We start from the raw sequence: 18,365 nt of genomic DNA, 5'->3' as shown, positions 1-18,365 counted from the left end.
AGGATGCAATTTTTAATTAATCTTACTAAAATGCTCTGGTGTTCAGTATGTGGTGTTCATTCTGTTGTGATCTTTAACAGCCACATAAAGGGCTTTCACATACTCCCTGAGTGAAACTGTATTGCTGTCTGTTTAAGGACAGAATTCTGAGGAAATGTTTTCCTCATTTATGTAGATGATTTCTATTCAGTGTAAGATAAATCACAAAGTTTATCTCAATCCCTGAGCATGAATTTACTCTAAATATCCTATGACAAAATACAAAACAAGAGTTTTGTTAAGTTCTGAGCCCTATTTACATGGTAGACTAAGATCTATTAGAATAAATAAATAAGAGCATAACTTTTGAACTTATGCAATTAACCACAATGGCACCAAGGTTTCTTGTTATAGTCTTTAAGTCAACAGCACTCCTTTATAAAAAAATTATCTAAATCAGCAGATTCACAAAAGGCTGTGTAATTTACTCAAAGAACCATTAGGAAATTTTATAATGATTGGAGCTTTTGCCATGTTTGGGTTCAATTCCCACAATCATACTCAACCAGAGATTTGCAAAATGGTGATTATGTTTTTATGAATTGAACCTTGTAGGATTATTTTCTTAATGGAAATCTGGGCTCTCACTGTTACTTCAGAAGAAAGCAGCATTAATTTCCTACTAAGAAAACCACTGCTATTTAAAAAAAAGAAAGAATAGATGGGATGATGATGAAATGAAACTACATATTAGAATTCAAATTCATATGGCCTCTTCAGGGAAGTATTAGTAACATGTCAAAATCTTGAAAAATATTCACAACCTTTTTAATTAGGTATTTTTATTTAGAGAGCTTTTTTCTAAACAGAGAATTTGAAGTATAGAAACATTTTTAAGCTTACATATTCATCCCTTATTTAAAAATGGGAGAAAACAAAACATTACTAGTGTCCTAAACTAGAATTAAGTAATTATTGTATGACTAAATAATGGAAAAATATATAGCAATTAGAGCTGATGTTTTAAAAAAGCTGTTAAAAATGGGAAATGTTTATATCACAATATCAAAAGTATTATATATACAGTATTATAATCTTTTATATGTGGAGAAAAGATTAGAAATAAGTATACTAACACATTAAGCCATCAATTATAAGCATGTATGTGTGTGTTTAGATATAAATATTTTGAAAAATACTAGAATACAGTTAGAACTGCAAGAAAAATGTGGTTTTGTAAGACTTTTCTTTAAGAAAAAAATTGTCATAAAATACTTTAATATTAAACAAAAATGCAGAAAGCAAAGTAAATAATAGACCATACTGAAAAAGAAATCACACTTTATGTAAACACTACGGAGATAAAGCTGAAAAAGATTAATTTTTAGTGCTGGAAATTCTTTAAAAATTTCAAAATACAAAGGAAAAGCAAGGTGGTGTTAATGCTTATTCAGCCAATTTACAAGTAAGTCTTGTGGCTTCCATTCTTTGAAAACAAAGATGTGTTAGGTGTTTAGCATGTGCTGGCCATTTAGAAATGGATACAGAAAAACATAGATACTTCTCTGTTCTCTATATTTATTAGTTTCTTATGATTCCAGGTAAGCATCTTCAACTGGTATGAAAAGAGCTCCTAATGCAACAGAAGAAAACATGTTCTACTCTCCCTTTCAATCTGTGTTCCCTTGATGGTGGGGAAAAATGTATATGGCCTCCACTTGGCTTCTTGCCATCCCAGATCAAGGGATCAGAGATGATGTCCTTCACGGTAGTGCTGTTTCCTAAGACGCACCGTGCTGTGGTGAGTTACAGCTCTGGTGTAATGAATTATGTCTCCCCAGCTGCAGGGTATTCTCAGGAGGTGCATTTACTGGTAGATTGGTTTTTGGGGAGTGAAAGTTCTTGGCCAATTATAAGTACCACCAAACATGTCCATCCTTCCCCCAGTAATACTCTAGGAAAGGCTATGTCCCATAGAAGGCCTGTTTCATCCTATACCTGGGGTGCCATAGTCCAAGGGCTGAAATCTCACTCTGCAGACTGTGTCCTCTCAGTCGTGATTAGTGCTCAGTTGCGTTTTGAAGAACCCCATGGAAAGAGAAGTACGGCTCAAAATTTGCCTCCAAAACTGACCAAAGATCACATTAGCATGCATGGTATAGGGCTAAAAAGCCTTGGAGTAGCTGGACAGTATAAGGTGTGCTCACACATACTCTGAAACCATGGAGTGAATTGTACATGTTTATGCATGAAAAAATAGGCACTTTAGAACTTTTTCTTCTAAATCCCCAAAGCCAGCCAGCCAAGCTAAGCATATCCTCTTTACCCTTGACCAGCAGGTTAACCCTTAATATTCATCAGTAGGAGAGATGATTTGACTGAGGCCTTAGTAGGGTGGTAATGAAGTTCTTTAGAGATCAAGAATTTTAATGAAAAATAACTTCTAGCCTAGACTTGGCAAATGAAGTGAACCACAGACTTGGAAGTATCCTTAGAGATGACTTAATGTTCAGTTGCCAATGGGAGAAGTGAAGTTGAGAAGGTAAATTTGTTGGTACAATGAATGAACAAAAAATGGCATTTACTGTAAAAATTTTGAGTGGACAAGGAATTGGAGTAGAAATGAATAATTTAAAAAGGTGTTATTAGATGTTTTTGAGCTTGAGAGAAATTCTATTTGTTAGCGTTCTTTCCTTCCTTCTGATAGGCTTGCATGTTTACCATTGTCAGACCAGGCTTTTTTTTAACTTTATTTAGAATGAGTTTATACATGATATATTTGGGATACTTGCAGACAGTTTAATTAAAACCATTTTTTTTCTCCCCTTCTCATTTGATGGAACTGTTGTCACTGCTAAATTGCATATGCTAACACCTTTTCAGTGACTCCTAAGAACAGACACAGTGCTCAGTTGCTGTTTGATAGGGTGAGAGAAAAATATATATGATTTGAAAAAAAGAGAGAACATATACTCTTTTTAGAACATACTACTAACATGAGGAGAGAAGAGATTTCAAGTTTTCCAGTGTATCTGAGAAGATATGCAAGTGTTTAAAATTATTGTTCCAGTTTTGGGTGCTAATATTAGGATTATCTTTGCTCAAAATACTTTCATGTTTTCTGGGCTTTTCTTTTTTCAGAGGTAACAAGAGTTTCTATTTTTTTATAACAGTTTTATCAGTGTATAATTGACATACAATTAACTACACATATTTAATGTACATTACTTTCTAAGTTTTGACTATGTATATGCAGATAAAATCATTACCATAGTTAAAAAATAATTAACATATCATTTCCAAAAGTTTTCTTTTGATCCTTTGTAATCTCTTTTACCCATATTTCACTGCCCCTCTGCAACCTGTTCTTAGGAAGCACTGATGTGCTTTCTATCACTATGGATTTCTAGGATTTCATATAAATTATATTAAACAGCATATACTTGTTTTTGTCTTCTTTCTCTCACAGTACTACTTTTTAGATTCATGTTGTAGCATGTATGAATGTACTTTTGTTTGTGGCTAGGTAATATTTCATTACATGGCTGTATCAACGATGGATATTTGGATGTTTCCAGTTTGCTGCTATATGACTAGAGCTACTTTGAAATTTTGTGTCTTTATATGGACATTTGCTTTATTTTTCTTGAGTTGATCCCAGGAGTGGAATGGCTAGATCATATGGTATATGTATGTGTATGTTTAACTTTTCAAGAAACTGCCAACTGGTTCCCAAAGTGTTTGCATTGTTTTACATTTCCACCAACAGTATATGAGAGTCCTAGCTGCTCCACATTCTCCCCAATACCTGAAATGGTCAATTTTTAAAATTTTAGCCATTCTAATAGATGCGTAGTGCTTTTGTGTGGTTTATTTTGCATTTCTCTAATGACTAATGATGTTCAGCATCTTTTCTTGTGCTTATTTGCTATCCATATACAATATATCTTCCCTAGTGACATGTTTGTTCAAATGTTGTGCTCATTTAGAAAATTTTGGGTTTTCTTTTGGAGTTTTGAGACTTCTTTACATATATACAATTCCTTTATCAGATATATATATTACAACTATTTCTCCAGTCAATGATATGACTTTCCAGTCTCTTAATAGTATATTTTGAAGAAGAGAATAATTTAATTTTGATGAAGGACAATTTATCAGTTTGTTCTCTTTATGGATTATACTTTATACTTTTGATGTTGTATCTAAGAAATCTTTGCATAACCCAAGGTCATGAAGGTGTTCTCCTATGTTATGGGCTTTTATGATATACATTTAGGGCTGTGTTCCATTTTGAGTCCATTTTTGTAACTTGCATGAGGTAAGGATCAAAGTTAATATTTTGCATACATTGAGCAAAATTTGTTTGGAAAAACTCTTCTTTCTTCACTGGATTGTCTTTGTACCTTTGTCTAAAATTAGTTGTATATTTATGGGTGGCTCTGTTTCTAAACTGTTCTGTCACATTGGTTGATTTTTCTATCTTTTCACTAATACTACTCTTTTTATTACTGTAACTTTGTAATCATTCTTGAAATAAGATTTTTTTTAGCTTTGTAACTTTATCCCTTTTTCAAAGATGTTTTGGCTATTCTAGGTCTTCGTTTGTATTTCCATATGAATTTCAGAATGGTTTTGACAATTTCTACCAAAAAAGTGTGCTGGAATTTTGATTGAGATTGAATTGATCTATAGGTTAATTTAGGTAGAACTGCCTTAACAACGTGAGTCTTGTAACCCATGGACATGGTATATCTCTCCCTTTATTTATATTTTCTTCAATTGTAATCAGCAAAGTTTATTAGTTCCAGTCTTTCACACATTTTATCATTTTCATTTAAATAGACACACATTTTATTTAAGTACATTTACTTAAAAATAATTTCACTCCTGTGTATGAAAACCAGTATCACTTGCCATAATTGGAAGGTAACTCTGATAATAAAATAAAAAAACCAGAAAAATATTGTTAAATTCCAGGTAACCACCGTTACTTGCTGAGGCTTTTTAAAATGTTTTTGTTATAAAGCATAATTAACACATCTTAAAAATATCTAAAGACATACAGCAAAATGAACAATTTTCTTTATGTAACCAGGTCTTAATAGAAAAGGGAATTGTTTTCTCACTAGGTAATTCATTTTATTTTAATGTATTTTGATGCAGCACTAAAAACTCATTTCTCATATGTTGTGTATGAGTTCCATAATAGGGAGTGACCAGATTTTAGGCAGCAGTGGCTTAAGCAAAGAATAGAGGTGTGAGAGAGTTTGGGTATTATAGAATCCTCAAAGGTTAGGAATTCCTAGAACAGTAGTTGTAAACCTTGGTTGTATGAAATCATCATCTAGAGAGTTTAAAAGACTCAGACCAAAATAATCAGAATGCTTGGATTGGAGTATCATACCTTTTAAAAGTTCCATAAGTACTTCCAGTGCTGAGGAAGGTTTGGAGAACCTCTTAAGATGTCAGGATGTCCATATGGGAGGCTGGTGATGGTGGTGTGAAGTGGGCAGAAAGCTCAGATTGATTAGCAATATCTGTCCTGGAATCATTAGGTGGATTGGTAAAAATGCCATTGTTTCTTGTTACATTAGGGTATTAATTGCCTGTGAAGGTAGTTGAATATTATCTTGAAGAGCTGACAGATTCATGACTCTCCTTTTCATTAAGACCAAACACTAAACAAATTTTCTGCCTCAAATGCTCTTTTGGTTTAAAAGCAATATAACCTTTTATTTCAATTGAAGGCATTATATGTATATTTCAAGAATACAGTTTAAGAAATATGATAGCATATTTGAAGAATGGTGTAAAGAACCTTCCCCAATACTTTACAATAGGAATATGAAGTATGTTTTAAATAGCTTTAACACAATTGCTACCTATAATGAGTTCCGCATAAGAAATGCATAGACTCGGTTTTCAAAGTATAGAAACCAACTTTACGTGTGTAAATAAACAGAATGCACAAAAAGAATATGAATGTGAATCAGTTTCCTTATTTTTCCTTTGTTCTGACCTAATACCCATTCAAAACAAGGCATCCCTCAGATGGGTGACATCTGCGGTCCGTCAAGCAGGGCTTTCTCATTACATTAGTCAGGCTTCCATCCTGAAGACATAATCTGAGAAAAGGAAAGAAAAGGAGAACTCCACATTCCAAATCTTCAAACTTGCTTAGGAGAAGCGTGCAACTGGGGGAAGAACTTAAAATCTTGCTTCGTTTAAGAGGAGCAGTAAAAGGCATGGGAGAGAGCTTGAAGAGTATTTTACGAAAATACACGTTGAGGAATCCATGGGGTGAGAAAACCAAGTGGGAGAAAAGGGCTTCTTTGGGGAAGGGACACATACAGCCCATCAGGACGGTTTCTTGTGTCCCTCCCCTCCCCTCCTCCCAGATGACCTACGCTCTCCGCCCCGGGGCCCGCCCTCCCCGGTTTCAGCGCTGGGCCCGGTAAACCCGGTAGGCGGGGTTGCCTGGTCGGCGTTTACTCTCTGGCTCAGAAGGCGCGCCTAGCAAAGGGGCATTAACTTGGTACCTCGGACTCCAAGAGGCTCCCAGGGCATCTGCACCTTTAGCGTCTCCAGCTCCAGGAGGCGGTCGTCCGCAACGTACAGCGAGAATTGTGGCGAACTTTATCCGTGTGTGGGTGGGAGGCCGCGGGACACGCCGGTCCTCCCGTCCCCGCATCCGGGCAGGGTTAGCTGTGGACGGCGCCCTCCCAGCGACGACCCCTCGCCAGACACCCCTCGGGAATGGAGCAGTCGCCGTGTGGCAGCAGAGGCCGAGGCGGCGGCCGAGCCCACCTGGTCCCGGGGCTGGTGGCCGCGGCCCCTCCGCCCCGGTCTCCGGCGCTGCCAGTGCCCCTGGGGGTACCAGTTCCTCCAACTTTCCTGCGGCCACCCAGCCTCTTTCTGCGGGCAGCCGCCGCCGCCCCCACGGGAAGCGGAGGCTGCCTGCCGGCCGCCGGACTGGAGAGGGGGCCGGGCGCGGTGGGCTGCGGCTACCCGCGGACCCCCAAGTGCGCCCGTTGCCGCAACCACGGCGTCGTGTCAGCACTCAAGGGCCACAAGCGTTTCTGCCGCTGGCGGGACTGCGCGTGTGCCAAGTGCACCCTGATCGCCGAGCGCCAGCGCGTCATGGCCGCCCAGGTGGCGCTGCGCAGGCAGCAGGCCCAGGAAGAAAGCGAGGCCCGCGGGCTGCAGAGGCTTCTGTATTCTGGACCCTCGGGGCCCGGGAGTCAGACGTCCGGGAGCCGCAGAGCGGAGACTCCCCGGGCCTTGAGCGGCCCTGTGACGGTGACTGCGCTGGGACTGGGGGCCTTGAGGCAGGCTAGCGATCCGGTGACCCCTGCTTTCGAGGTTTTCCAGCCAGACTATACGGAGGAAAAACAAGGTGAGTTGGTCTCTCATTTGCTCTTTGCAGAAGAAAAATGGTTGTACTGGAGAAAAAGTATTTGCAACAAGCAGCGCTGTCCTAGAAGCGGGCAAGAAAGGTTGTTTAAAAGGGGCACTAAAGTTTTGGGAAACTGCTCTGCAGTATGGACGTTAATGAGGGTGTTAAGACCCATCCCTTGTTGGAAGTGGCTTCCGCTCCTTTAGGTGAACAAGGTGAGATTATGAAACAGTGAAGGGCGGGCGATGAGATGAGCGACTCACGGTAGAGTGAGTAGGCGCCGAAGTCGCTGTGGCTTTGTCTCTGTCGAGTGGAACTTCAGCAGGCAGTGAGTGAAGGGCTGGCTCAGTGAGAGAAGCTGCCTGTGAGCCTGCTCTGTACCCATCTCAGCTATAAAGTCAGAGAGAACCTTCGGATCCTGTGTGGGAAAGTCACCGATAACTGGGCATACAGTTCTTTACCTTGGGGGCAAACCTGTGGCTACAGCTGGTGGAGGGGGAAGAGACAGAATCTACCAAAGTCTCTTTTAAATCCCCTTCTTTAAAATTTTTAAGCATTCCATCAACCCCGGCTCCCAAGTGTTTGTCTGCTTTCAAAAGTATAGAAACCTCTAATATTTGAAGTTTCAGTTCTTCTCATGGGAAATAGAGGTTTTCCCGATATGTAAAACCATGTATAAGAATTTCAAAGTCTAGTATTAGGGATTTCTTATCAAAGGAGTATTAATTTTTTCTCTTATTTGTAGACTGTTAATCTACTTCATGCCCTGTTAGGTGAAAAAGATACTTAAAAAAAAATCCCCCCAAATGATGAACTTTTCCTGCTAATATAGATCTCACTGCATTTTAGTGAATTTCATAGTCTTCCACACAGTGAAAATGTCATTTAGTATTTTTGTATAAATCCAATACAGGTTGTAGCATATGAATATGATAATGGTATAGTAACTTTTTAAATTAGTTCCCTAAATTGTGAAAATTGCAGGTCTTAACAGACCACAGGATATACTTTTGAGACTGTCCCTGTTTAAATAAGGCATATATGGTTTTGTGTTTCTTTATGCCAACTCTTTGCCCATGTTCTAGTTTATTTCAGTAGACAGAATAGACTTTAAACATTTCTCATGAAAAATCAAAAAGGACTGAAGAACAAAGTCATTAAACAAAATTGCCCTAAAAAAGAAGTAAAAGTTGAAATTCCATAAACTAAATGGACATACTGGCCGACAAAACTGCTAGAGATAGACAGGTGATTTTTTGTTGTTGTTGGGGGGAAGGCAAGGTGTTCTATTTTAGAGAGTCAATTATTTTATTTTATTCCTTGTGTCAGTTGACCTTCTTATTTGAGAAGCTATTTCATGACTTTTATAAACTTCCTGCCTCCTCCTTCTCAATATCCATGAACTGCAGTAAAGTAGTCTGTGTAATTTACTCATTCATCAGACAAAGACTAACAGTGATACAGAGATGAATAAGGTTTTCTTATGTGAAGGAAACATATTCAAAAGGAAGAAAACTATTTATACAAATACTACAATACACAAGATACAATGATACAAGTGAAGAAGCAAAACCAGCAATCAGAGTTGAGAAAAGATTATGTAAATGATATCACAGTATTTTAAAGATATCTTTTTTCTAGATAGTCTTATACAATCAGTATTTCATTATAATGCATTGTACTCATTTAATAATAAAAATTACTTTATGCATAAATTGCTGTAGAGATGAAATTTTGATACCTTACATGCTCAGGGGGACATATTTAATGAATCATATTTATAAATAAAATAGAATGGTGGACCAAGGCCAGTCTCTCTCCATTTGGCAGACTTCATTAGAAAAGTTTTATTGTTTTATTTAGACTTAAAAATATTAGAAAGTACTTATAGTTTTGCAGTAGTAACATCATTTTTTGTCATGTTTGATATAATGATGGCATTTTAACCCTCAAAGTATTAAATTGCACACACTTTAATTTTAAAATAAACTATAGCTATTTTTCAGGAGTTCATGATTGCTCCTTGAGAAAACAGAAGTATTGCAAATCATGTTTGCATATCACTGCTTTAGTCAGTATTTGTTTTGTTGCATCCATAAACTTTGTGGAAAAAGATAGTGTGACAGAAATACTGAGCAGCTCAATTGACAGTTTACTTTTTCTAATGGAATTAGAGATAAAATATGTCAATAGGGTAAGAGGGGATGTAAACCAGAATAAAAGTTATTTAATGAATGTATGCATTGTTATTACCTGGCATTAGCCTTGTAAAAAGGCTTTAAAGATGTTCTTGTTTTATTAATATTCATATGCCCAACATGTTGAGGTAGAAAATCATATTTTTATATAAAATTTTTTTTTCAGAATTGCCCTTAATATTGGAAGGGAGTTGTGATTTGAAGCAAATGACTAATATGCTGTTTTATGCTTCAAATGCCTTGAAGATACATATAGATACATATAGATTGCAATAGTGCAATATTACAGTTAATTTTCTTTTTCAATAATTTTCAATAAAGTCTTCTCTTGATATTTTCTGGAGATAATGAAAAAAGTACCATCTCTGTATCATCTCTCACATAAAATGAAATAATGTGAGCTCTGGTATAATTTGAGATTGGTGCAGTGGTAGTTACTGGTTTAGGTTTGAAATGGAATTTAAAAATTTCTTTTTTCCCCCCATTATTCAGGTAACATAATTAGAAGCTCAGATGTGAGCATGAGAAAATCAATTGTTAAAATTTAGCACTAGTGATTAATATTCATTTTCATACTAAGATTGTTCCTTCTTTTCATTTCTTATCTAAACAGTCATTTTACTTCTTTTCACATAGTGTCATTGTGAAAAAAACGGGTAACAACAAAACTTGGATAACATTTAGGAAGAATCTCAAATTGACAAATGGGGCAAATAGTGAGAGATAGATGTTACATTAATCCTTTGGGGTAAAAATAGACTTTCAACTTCTGATACCTACGTAACTACATTATTAGCATATTATATAATTCTGTGACCCTGAAATAACATAATAAATAACATTTCCCACTATTCTAACACCTGCATTTCTGAATGACTTAAAAAAATTTTATTCATTAAAATCTCCTACAGTCAATAAGTATTAGTAATGTACAATGAGTGAATGTGTTATTTTATCCAGCAGTATTTTTGAATGGGCTCTATTATGTCCTGGGAAGTTTGCCATTTATTTGATTTTCTTTTATTCCCCCTCTCTCCCAGAACAAAAAGAGAGTAAGCGTAACTCATGCCAGAGTGGACAAGAAGAACCGGTCTCCAAATCCCATCAACTTGCCCTGGGATCATCTCCTAAGTCTAATGGTGTCATTGGAAAACAAAACTTCAGGTCGTCTGTTTCAGAAAAGTCAAACAAGGATGATACCTTTCAGTCTCCTCACCCTGGAGAACAGTCAGGAGGCGAAGAGAGTCCCAGGTCCCTATCATCCTCTGATTTGGAATCAGGAAATGAAAATGAGTGGGCCAAAGACTTTATTGCTTCCAGAGCCAGACTTCCCACAGTGTCCTCAAGATCAAGGGACCCTCTGGATATCCTTACCAAGATATTCCCAAGTTACAGGCGCAGCCGTCTAGAAGGCATTCTACAGTTCTGCAAAGGCGATGTGGTTCAAGCCATTGAACAGGTCCTAAATGGTAAAGAACACAAACCAGGCACCAGGGACCTAGCAAGCTCAGGAGAATTGGAAAATACAGCTTTTCAGAGAGGTTCAAATTTTAGTTTAGCTGGAATTGGTTTTGGAACTCTAGGGAATAAATCAGCTTTTTCTCCTCTTCAAACTACTTCTGCTTCTTACGGAGGTGACTCAAATCTCTACAGCTTAAATCCTAGACTAGGTATCAATCCATTACGGCTGGCATATTCCTCTCCAGGAAGAGGACTGTCTGGTTTCATGTCACCCTATCTAACTCCTGGGTTGGTCCCAGGATTGCCTTTTCGGCCTGCCTTGGATTATGCCTTTTCAGGGATGATTAGAGATTCTTGCTACCTTCCCAGCAAAGACTCAGTAGCTGGTGGCAGACCATATTCCAGGTCAAATCAAGACAATCTGTAATGCATCTGCCTCTTCTCCCTTTCTGGAGTATTTCTAGAAGCATGCAATAAAACCCCCATCCCTACCCCCAAACACCCACATCTATTCATGTGTTCACTATGTATGGTGAGTGGATTATCATGCCTTAAAAATGTTAGTTTTTTTTACAAGCAATATTATAGACTTGGGATTTAAAGATTCTTCTTCAGCATTTATTAAGCATTTAAACATTATGCGTGCCTTGAATAAAGCCATTTAGGGAAATATTTCTACTTTAAATGAATTTTCTCTGTAAAATATGTTGTAAAATTCCTATTTTAAAACTGTACTTGTTTTTATTTTATTGAAAAGTGGAGTTTATACCTGTAAAATACATTGTAAGTGTAAAGCAGTTCAGCATTACATAGAATTAACCAAAAGGAAGAATTTAAGAAATTGAGGTAATTCTAAATAATTATTATCTTAACTTTTCCTTTCCTTCTGTTTCTTGTGTACAGGAGAGAAAAAAGTTATTAAACTTAAAAAAAAAATTCTCATACAAGTGATTACTAAAACTTTTGAGAAATTTAAGTTTCTCATTTTTTTCTGAATGCCTTATTTTTCATTCTTTTCTCTCAGTTGTGGTAAGTGCCATTAATAAAACTTTTATTGTAGGAAAACATTGTGAATTATATAAAAGCCTGTGAAGTAAATCTTAGGAAATGAGACTGCGCCATCTCCTGGTCACTATCCCTAATTACAACTAAGTTTTGGTGGAGTATAGGAATTAGAAGCAAATGGTATAAACTAACCATTTTTTGAAATGGTCATTTTGGATCATGCTACATAGAAATTTTCAGACTATAAAGTGAACATCTACTATGGATGAGGATTTTAATCTTTAAGTACACTTATGCGTGCATCTTGGGAAATATCCCTTTCCCTATGTTTATTACAAGAATATGGCAGCCATTCTTAAAAGTTAAAAATAATTTTATTCAGAAAATTTAAAAAGCTACTAGGATGAATATTGACTGACTATAGATAGATAATGCTTAACACACTGGGGAGAGATAGAAGATTTCCAAAGGGGAAAAATTGTCATTAAATTTTAGAGGTTTTCTTGAGATTTTAAAAATAGTTTTTGTTCTCCATCTGGAGCATTTGAAAACTATTTCAGTCAGTGAAAAGTCCCTGAGAAAATTGCTTACAAAACAATTCTATGAAGTTTTCTTTATATGTCATCAATTTTTTTTTAAGGACAGTAGCTTTATTATTATTGTCAGGAATAAAAGGAAACCCAGTTGCGGTATAAGATAGTTGATGAATTAGAGATGGCTTAAACAATTTCAGCAGCATGATTCACTAAAGATTTCTTTAATTATATGTGTGTGTGTGTCTACATATACAGAGAGAGACACACACACACACATATAAACACACATATATATTATACACTCAAGCCCTATTAGGTCTGTTATCATGATTGCTTTTCCATGAAGCCAAATAAGAATGTATTTCTAAAGTATATTTTACCAGTATCATTTATGAATGCATAGTATCTGATGCTTATTTAAGATGTAAATGTGTTTGAGTATGGATTATTTTTAATGGTGTGAACGTGGGAAAGCAGATGTTGCAAAGATTTGATGCAATCAATATTCATTATTTATAAAAAATTGAAACCTAAGTGGTACAATGACTGGGAAGTAGTTGATACGCAATTAATATATACTGAGTGAAAAAACCATTTTGGATAATAGATTTCTTTGAGACTGATAAAACCAAAGAATTCTACAAAATGGCCTATAGACATATAGTTTTCCATGCAATTTCATGGGGTTCTTGATACCTAAATACCATTTCTCATTCTGTTTAGAATTGTTGGTGATTCTTAAATTGTTTCCATTGCATTAATTTGAATTCCATTGCATGAATTCCATTCCATTAATTATCAGTACTATCTTTTGAAAGTGCTAGAGCCTCTAGAGGATTCCAAATATAAAATATTGCACTCTCAAGGAAGTTACATTATATAGTGGCGATCTGGTTAAAAAATACAAAAATGCTAGAGTTGCTGGATTCTTTGTGTGGTTTATAGAATGATGTGCATGTATCTGTTACAGAGAATTGTTTTTGAACTAGAGAGAACATCCATTTTGGGCAGTATTCAAATTTTAAAAAATTATTTTATAATCTCAAAACATATATTAATGTACCTGATGCTTTATACATTTCATACACTTTAAAATAATTGTAGAACTTAAATCATTTTATAGAATAGGTTGTTTTGTCCAACAATTAGATTGAATGTGAGGAAATTGAGGCTCAGCAGTAGTGTTGTCTATCACTAAGTTTACAATGAGAGTTGCAGTCATCAGGTGTGGAAGTTACTTCCCCAATTCAATTAGACTATAAGGTCTGAAGGATTCATGTCTGTCCACTCAAAGCTTTGAATAGAATCTGGCACATAATAGGTGCTCAAGTGACAGTGTACACTTATTGAATTAAGTAAAAGATAAAGCATTAGCTTAAAAATCCATTTATTTAGTGACTATTTATAAGCACCTACTTTGTGCCAGGTACTGTGCTAGACAGAGGGGATAAAGAGGTAAGATTCAAGTCCTTGCCTCGGGTTGCCTGTAGTTCATATAACTATATGTACAAAAACAAGCAGATAACCAATGTTGGTACTGTTTGACAGTGCTGGCCCTTCAGTGAGTTCTGTGTGATATGAGGTTTATGCCCATGGATGCTGCTTGATGTCAACTCCTAGGCCACTAATGAGGGGTGGGGAGAAAAAGGGAGAACATGTGTTTCCATATAGTGTGTTTCAGAAAGTCCATTACATTTGTCTGAAAGGTAAACAGCTCTCAGGTCTATGATGATAAAAGTAGGCAAAGAGGACACTTTTGTGCATTTGAAAGGAGATTTGTGTGGAAGTCACCCTCGCTTCCTCATGGCCTCTGGCTGAGAGTTATGGTCTGATTCCAGTCCCAGTGCTGCTCTTCTGGAATTCCTCTGATTCAGTGCATAGGCGTCCAGGTCTCAGCTCTTGTCTAGCTATTTTGTGAAAATGGGTTAGAGTCGAAAGGACGACTGAAAAGCATGTGAGTCAAATGATCTAGTTTTTCTCTGCAACTTGAGTCAAAAAGATTCTGGAATTTGAAGATGCCTCTCCTAGAGATTCCTAACTGTAAACTTGGAACTAAGAAAACTATGAAGTGGCCTATCCATTCAATTCTCTATTTGTATAAGTGTGTTTCCCTTAGACATTTGTTTATGTTGGAAATTAAAAAACCTTCAGCATACAAGAAAAGCCTGGGACAAAGCACTTTGTCATATACACTGTAAATAGAATCATTCTCCCCCCACACAAAATGATATGAAGCACATCATTAATTTCATGAAGGCAAAGCTTTCCCCAGGGTACCTTGATTCTGAAATATAGAAGCTCATCCTTTAGGTCAAGGATAGTGGAAAAAATTCTTGCTCAGATCCATTCCTTCTACCCTCACATATCTCCAGGTAATCCTGGTGATGTCTATATAGACCCTTAATTATTTGACATCATCCTCTCTAAAATTGAAGCTGTTTTGGTGAAATGCTTCAGAGCAGTTGTGTCAAACAAACATATATATATGTATGTATGATATGTGTGTGTATATATATATATATATATATATGTTTTTGCTTACTGAGTGTTACTTGAATGAGAGACATTTACTAGTCCTGTTTGTTAACTCTATGCTAATGATGGGAGTTTCAGGGAAAACAAGATGGCAATGATGAGAACTGTGAAGATGTCTGTTTCTCACTTTTGCTAATTTGGCAATTTTAAAAGATTGACTTTTTCTAGCTATATCACAATATGCTCAAGTCAAAATGGCAACAGTATGTAGTCTGATGAGACATGCATAGTTTAAAAATAGATGCATAAGTATGCCCATATCAAAACATCTATGTCAAAAAGTTGCTGTAAGATATTTATTAAAATCCATCCTAGAGACAAGTTCATTCAGGAAAAGTGGACTAGATGTTGATAAAATTGGGAGGAAATATATAGAAAGTTGAGCAAGTGTTCAAGGAATGGTTGATTAGAAGGTTCACATCAAGTAGGTGTTTTATATTTCTGTCCTTGGCCTTTTATAAAATTTCTGTCAACCAATTAGATGAAACAATAAAGGTATACAATTCATTGTTACCTTATTCCCGAATAACATGCATCTGAGAATAGCATTCATCTTTTGGATGACTGAATCGAGTTATACATGATTGATTCCCACCTTCTAATTCCCATTCTAGTGAGCTGATACAACGTTCAAGATATTAGGGTTAAAAAAAACACAACTGCACACATAAACAACAAGGAAGAGAGACCTGAATATACATTAATTGGAATAAAGTATGTAGACTGAGGGAGGTGGTACCATGTACTCTGAAATATTGGTTGGTCAGATATTAGCTGAAGTGGTGTGATCAGTTCCGAGTGTCACACAGTAAGAGTGATTCTAAAATCTGGGATATGATCAGAGAGGCATAAGATGCTAAGTGGTGAATGTGGTGGGTGGTAGTGTTCTATGAGAAAGAGTTTTAGAAAAAGAAATAAAAACATTTAAAGAACTGGCATAGGACAAAAATGAATTTGGTTTATTTTTTGGAGTACAGAGGGCATAGAAGTTAAAAGTTCCATGGAGAGAGAATTCAGAGGAAACAAGGAAGGACTTATTTGGCGGTTAGCAACTGCCCGAGAATGGAATGGTCGCCGAGTATAATAAGGTGTCCATTACTCATAGAAAATACCGCATAGAAATTACCAATCAGAGACCTGATTGTTGGGATTTTTTTCATTACTACTTCAGTGTTGGGACTGAATCATTTATAAGGAAACATTTGTTGAATAAATTAACAAATGACTTTCAATTCTAACACCAAGGAAGTGAAAACACCTAACCATTAGTTGTCAATAAAACACACTGCAATTTTATTCATCAGAATTTTCCTATATGATAGTCTCTTAGGAATTGATAAACATGAAGAGACAGAATACAGTTAATGATTTACAAGGAGTTCAGAGTGGTAGGGGTTATGTGAGGTCAGTTGGTATACAAGGCGTAAAGAAGGAGAGGAGGGCTCAAGTAAAAGGCCGTGCAAGAGCATTGAAGATACACTTCAATGTATTTTCCATAAAGTATACACCAGTAAGTGTTCCTAGAAGGAGTGCTTACTGTGGAGTGGAGGAGACTTAGGATGGATTTAGCTGTATGACATGGGCAAGTCACTTAAACTCTCGGGCATTTGTTTCCTTTCAGTAAAACAAGAATAATATCTAACTTTCAAGGTTCATAGAGATAAATGATGGCTTAAATAAGCTGCTTAATACTGTCATGCTTATATCCTGGGTACTAAATAAATTACTCTCACTTTTATTAATTTGTATTAAGATACTGTCACAGTCTCTCAACAGGGTATCATAATTGCATTTAATCCACTTTTAGTGCACATGGAACCCCAAAGGCTGGCGTCACCACAGAAATACCCAGCCGTAGTTCCAGACTTCCTGTTTGATTTGTTTGTTCATTTCGTAGGTGAGCCGTGCTTTTATAACATATTGTTGCACATATTTTTTGGATTCTTTTAAGGGTGGTGTGGAGTAAGTGAACAGCAAAATGACAGTTTTGATTCAGTCAGGATTTAACAGTCAAGATACAGTCAGGGAAACAGAGTTCTTTTAAGTATATATGCAAATAAAGGAGTTGTTATAGAAATTCAGCCTAACACAAACATAGAAGGAGCTGGGAAGTGAAGGTTTGCAAGAGGGAAATTGACAGATCAGAGAAAGAATCACTATCTAATCTACCTAAAGCATTGTAATGAGTAGACAGGTGGGACCAAGTGGGAACTTGTTGGAATTCTGTGAAGTCCAACATGTCCAGTCACTTAAATGGTTCCAAAGGGGAGTTGTGAGGGGGTCTAAGGGGAGCTAGTGCCTCTGCATAGCTAACTCTGTGGGTCTGCAAGCAGGCATCTGGTGGTAGGTCTGCTGCCAGTATTGGTCAACAATTCAGGGGTCCAGTGAGTCCCTGTCAACTTGGCGTTCATTCTCACTTATGTTAACCATATTTACTTTCAAATAAAGGCAAAACCAAATTCATTATTTCAAACAAGGAATTGATACAACTATCATTTGTACAATAAAAATGCGCTAATCCTGTCCACAAAAGAAAATGTGCAAGGTGCCGTCTCCATCTTTGAGGGATGCTCATTGCACTTCTAGCTGAATCAGATAGCCCTTTGGATGTCCTTTAATTTTAACCCTGAGATATAGTTAATCAGTATTAATAAATCTTAAGTTAGAGGAGGGAAATGGAACAGAGGGAAAATTGGTACACATATGTGCATGTGTGCATGCACACACACACACACACACACACACATTGTTAATTAGAAGCAAGGAAGAAATAAATGCTCCTATCTACTAGCACCTTCATAATTGTAGCTGGTCATGGGAGCATAGATAGTATTTATAACTTCCTTTTTCCATTCCCTGTTTCATATTCTCTTTGCTTCCAGCAAGTGTCTCTGTTATTTGTGGTGCCTTACTTGGTGGGTAATTCAAATTTTCATCCTGAAGAATCTATGCCATTACAGTCCTGCCTTTGTTGGGTCATAGCTTTCCATTAATTTTTACCATAAAACATGGGAAGCCTAAGCAATACTCCTGATTCCTGCATGTTGGAATTACTCCCCCTACATTTTCTCCTGTTGTGTCAGTGGCCTGAGGTACCCAGTTTCAAATGATAGTCTCAGGTGCCAGTACAGTGTTGTATTCTCTATTGGAATCATTTCTTCTTTGGGAACTAAGACTTCTAAACCAAAAAACCAAAAGTTATAGAGAAAGGAAACAAAAATGTTGTTAGTGAGTCATTAGCATTGATACGAT

General features: G+C 36.6%; 1 protein-coding gene across 1 annotated transcript; it reads left to right on the top strand.

Moving 5' to 3' along the window:
* Window positions 1–6,393: 6,393 nt before the first annotated feature.
* DMRTA1 (DMRT like family A1) lies at window positions 6,394–12,830 on the top strand. Its single transcript, XM_017660702.3, has 2 exons — window positions 6,394–7,378; window positions 10,617–12,830. Exons 1-2 carry the CDS (start codon window positions 6,739–6,741, stop codon window positions 11,462–11,464), a joined length of 1,488 nt encoding a protein of 495 aa, XP_017516191.1. The 5' UTR covers window positions 6,394–6,738; the 3' UTR covers window positions 11,465–12,830.
* The last annotated feature ends 5,535 nt before the right edge of the window (window positions 12,831–18,365 follow it).

The sequence above is a fragment of the Manis javanica genome, chromosome 2 (assembly GCF_040802235.1).
Source record: "Manis javanica isolate MJ-LG chromosome 2, MJ_LKY, whole genome shotgun sequence".
Lineage (NCBI taxonomy): Eukaryota > Metazoa > Chordata > Mammalia > Pholidota > Manidae > Manis > Manis javanica.
The sequence above is the reverse complement of the archived record's forward strand: the minus strand, read 5'-3'. Positions and strand labels throughout refer to the sequence as shown.

Bases quoted from the DNA above. Each gene is read 5' to 3' on its own strand.
- DMRTA1 (XM_017660702.3), top strand. From the start codon at position 6,739: ATGGAGCAGTCGCCGTGTGGCAGCAGAGGCCGAGGCGGCGGCCGAGCC. The intron at 7,379-10,616 runs GTGAGTTGGTCT...CCTCTCTCCCAG, and splicing joins CTATACGGAGGAAAAACAAG to AACAAAAAGAGAGTAAGCGT.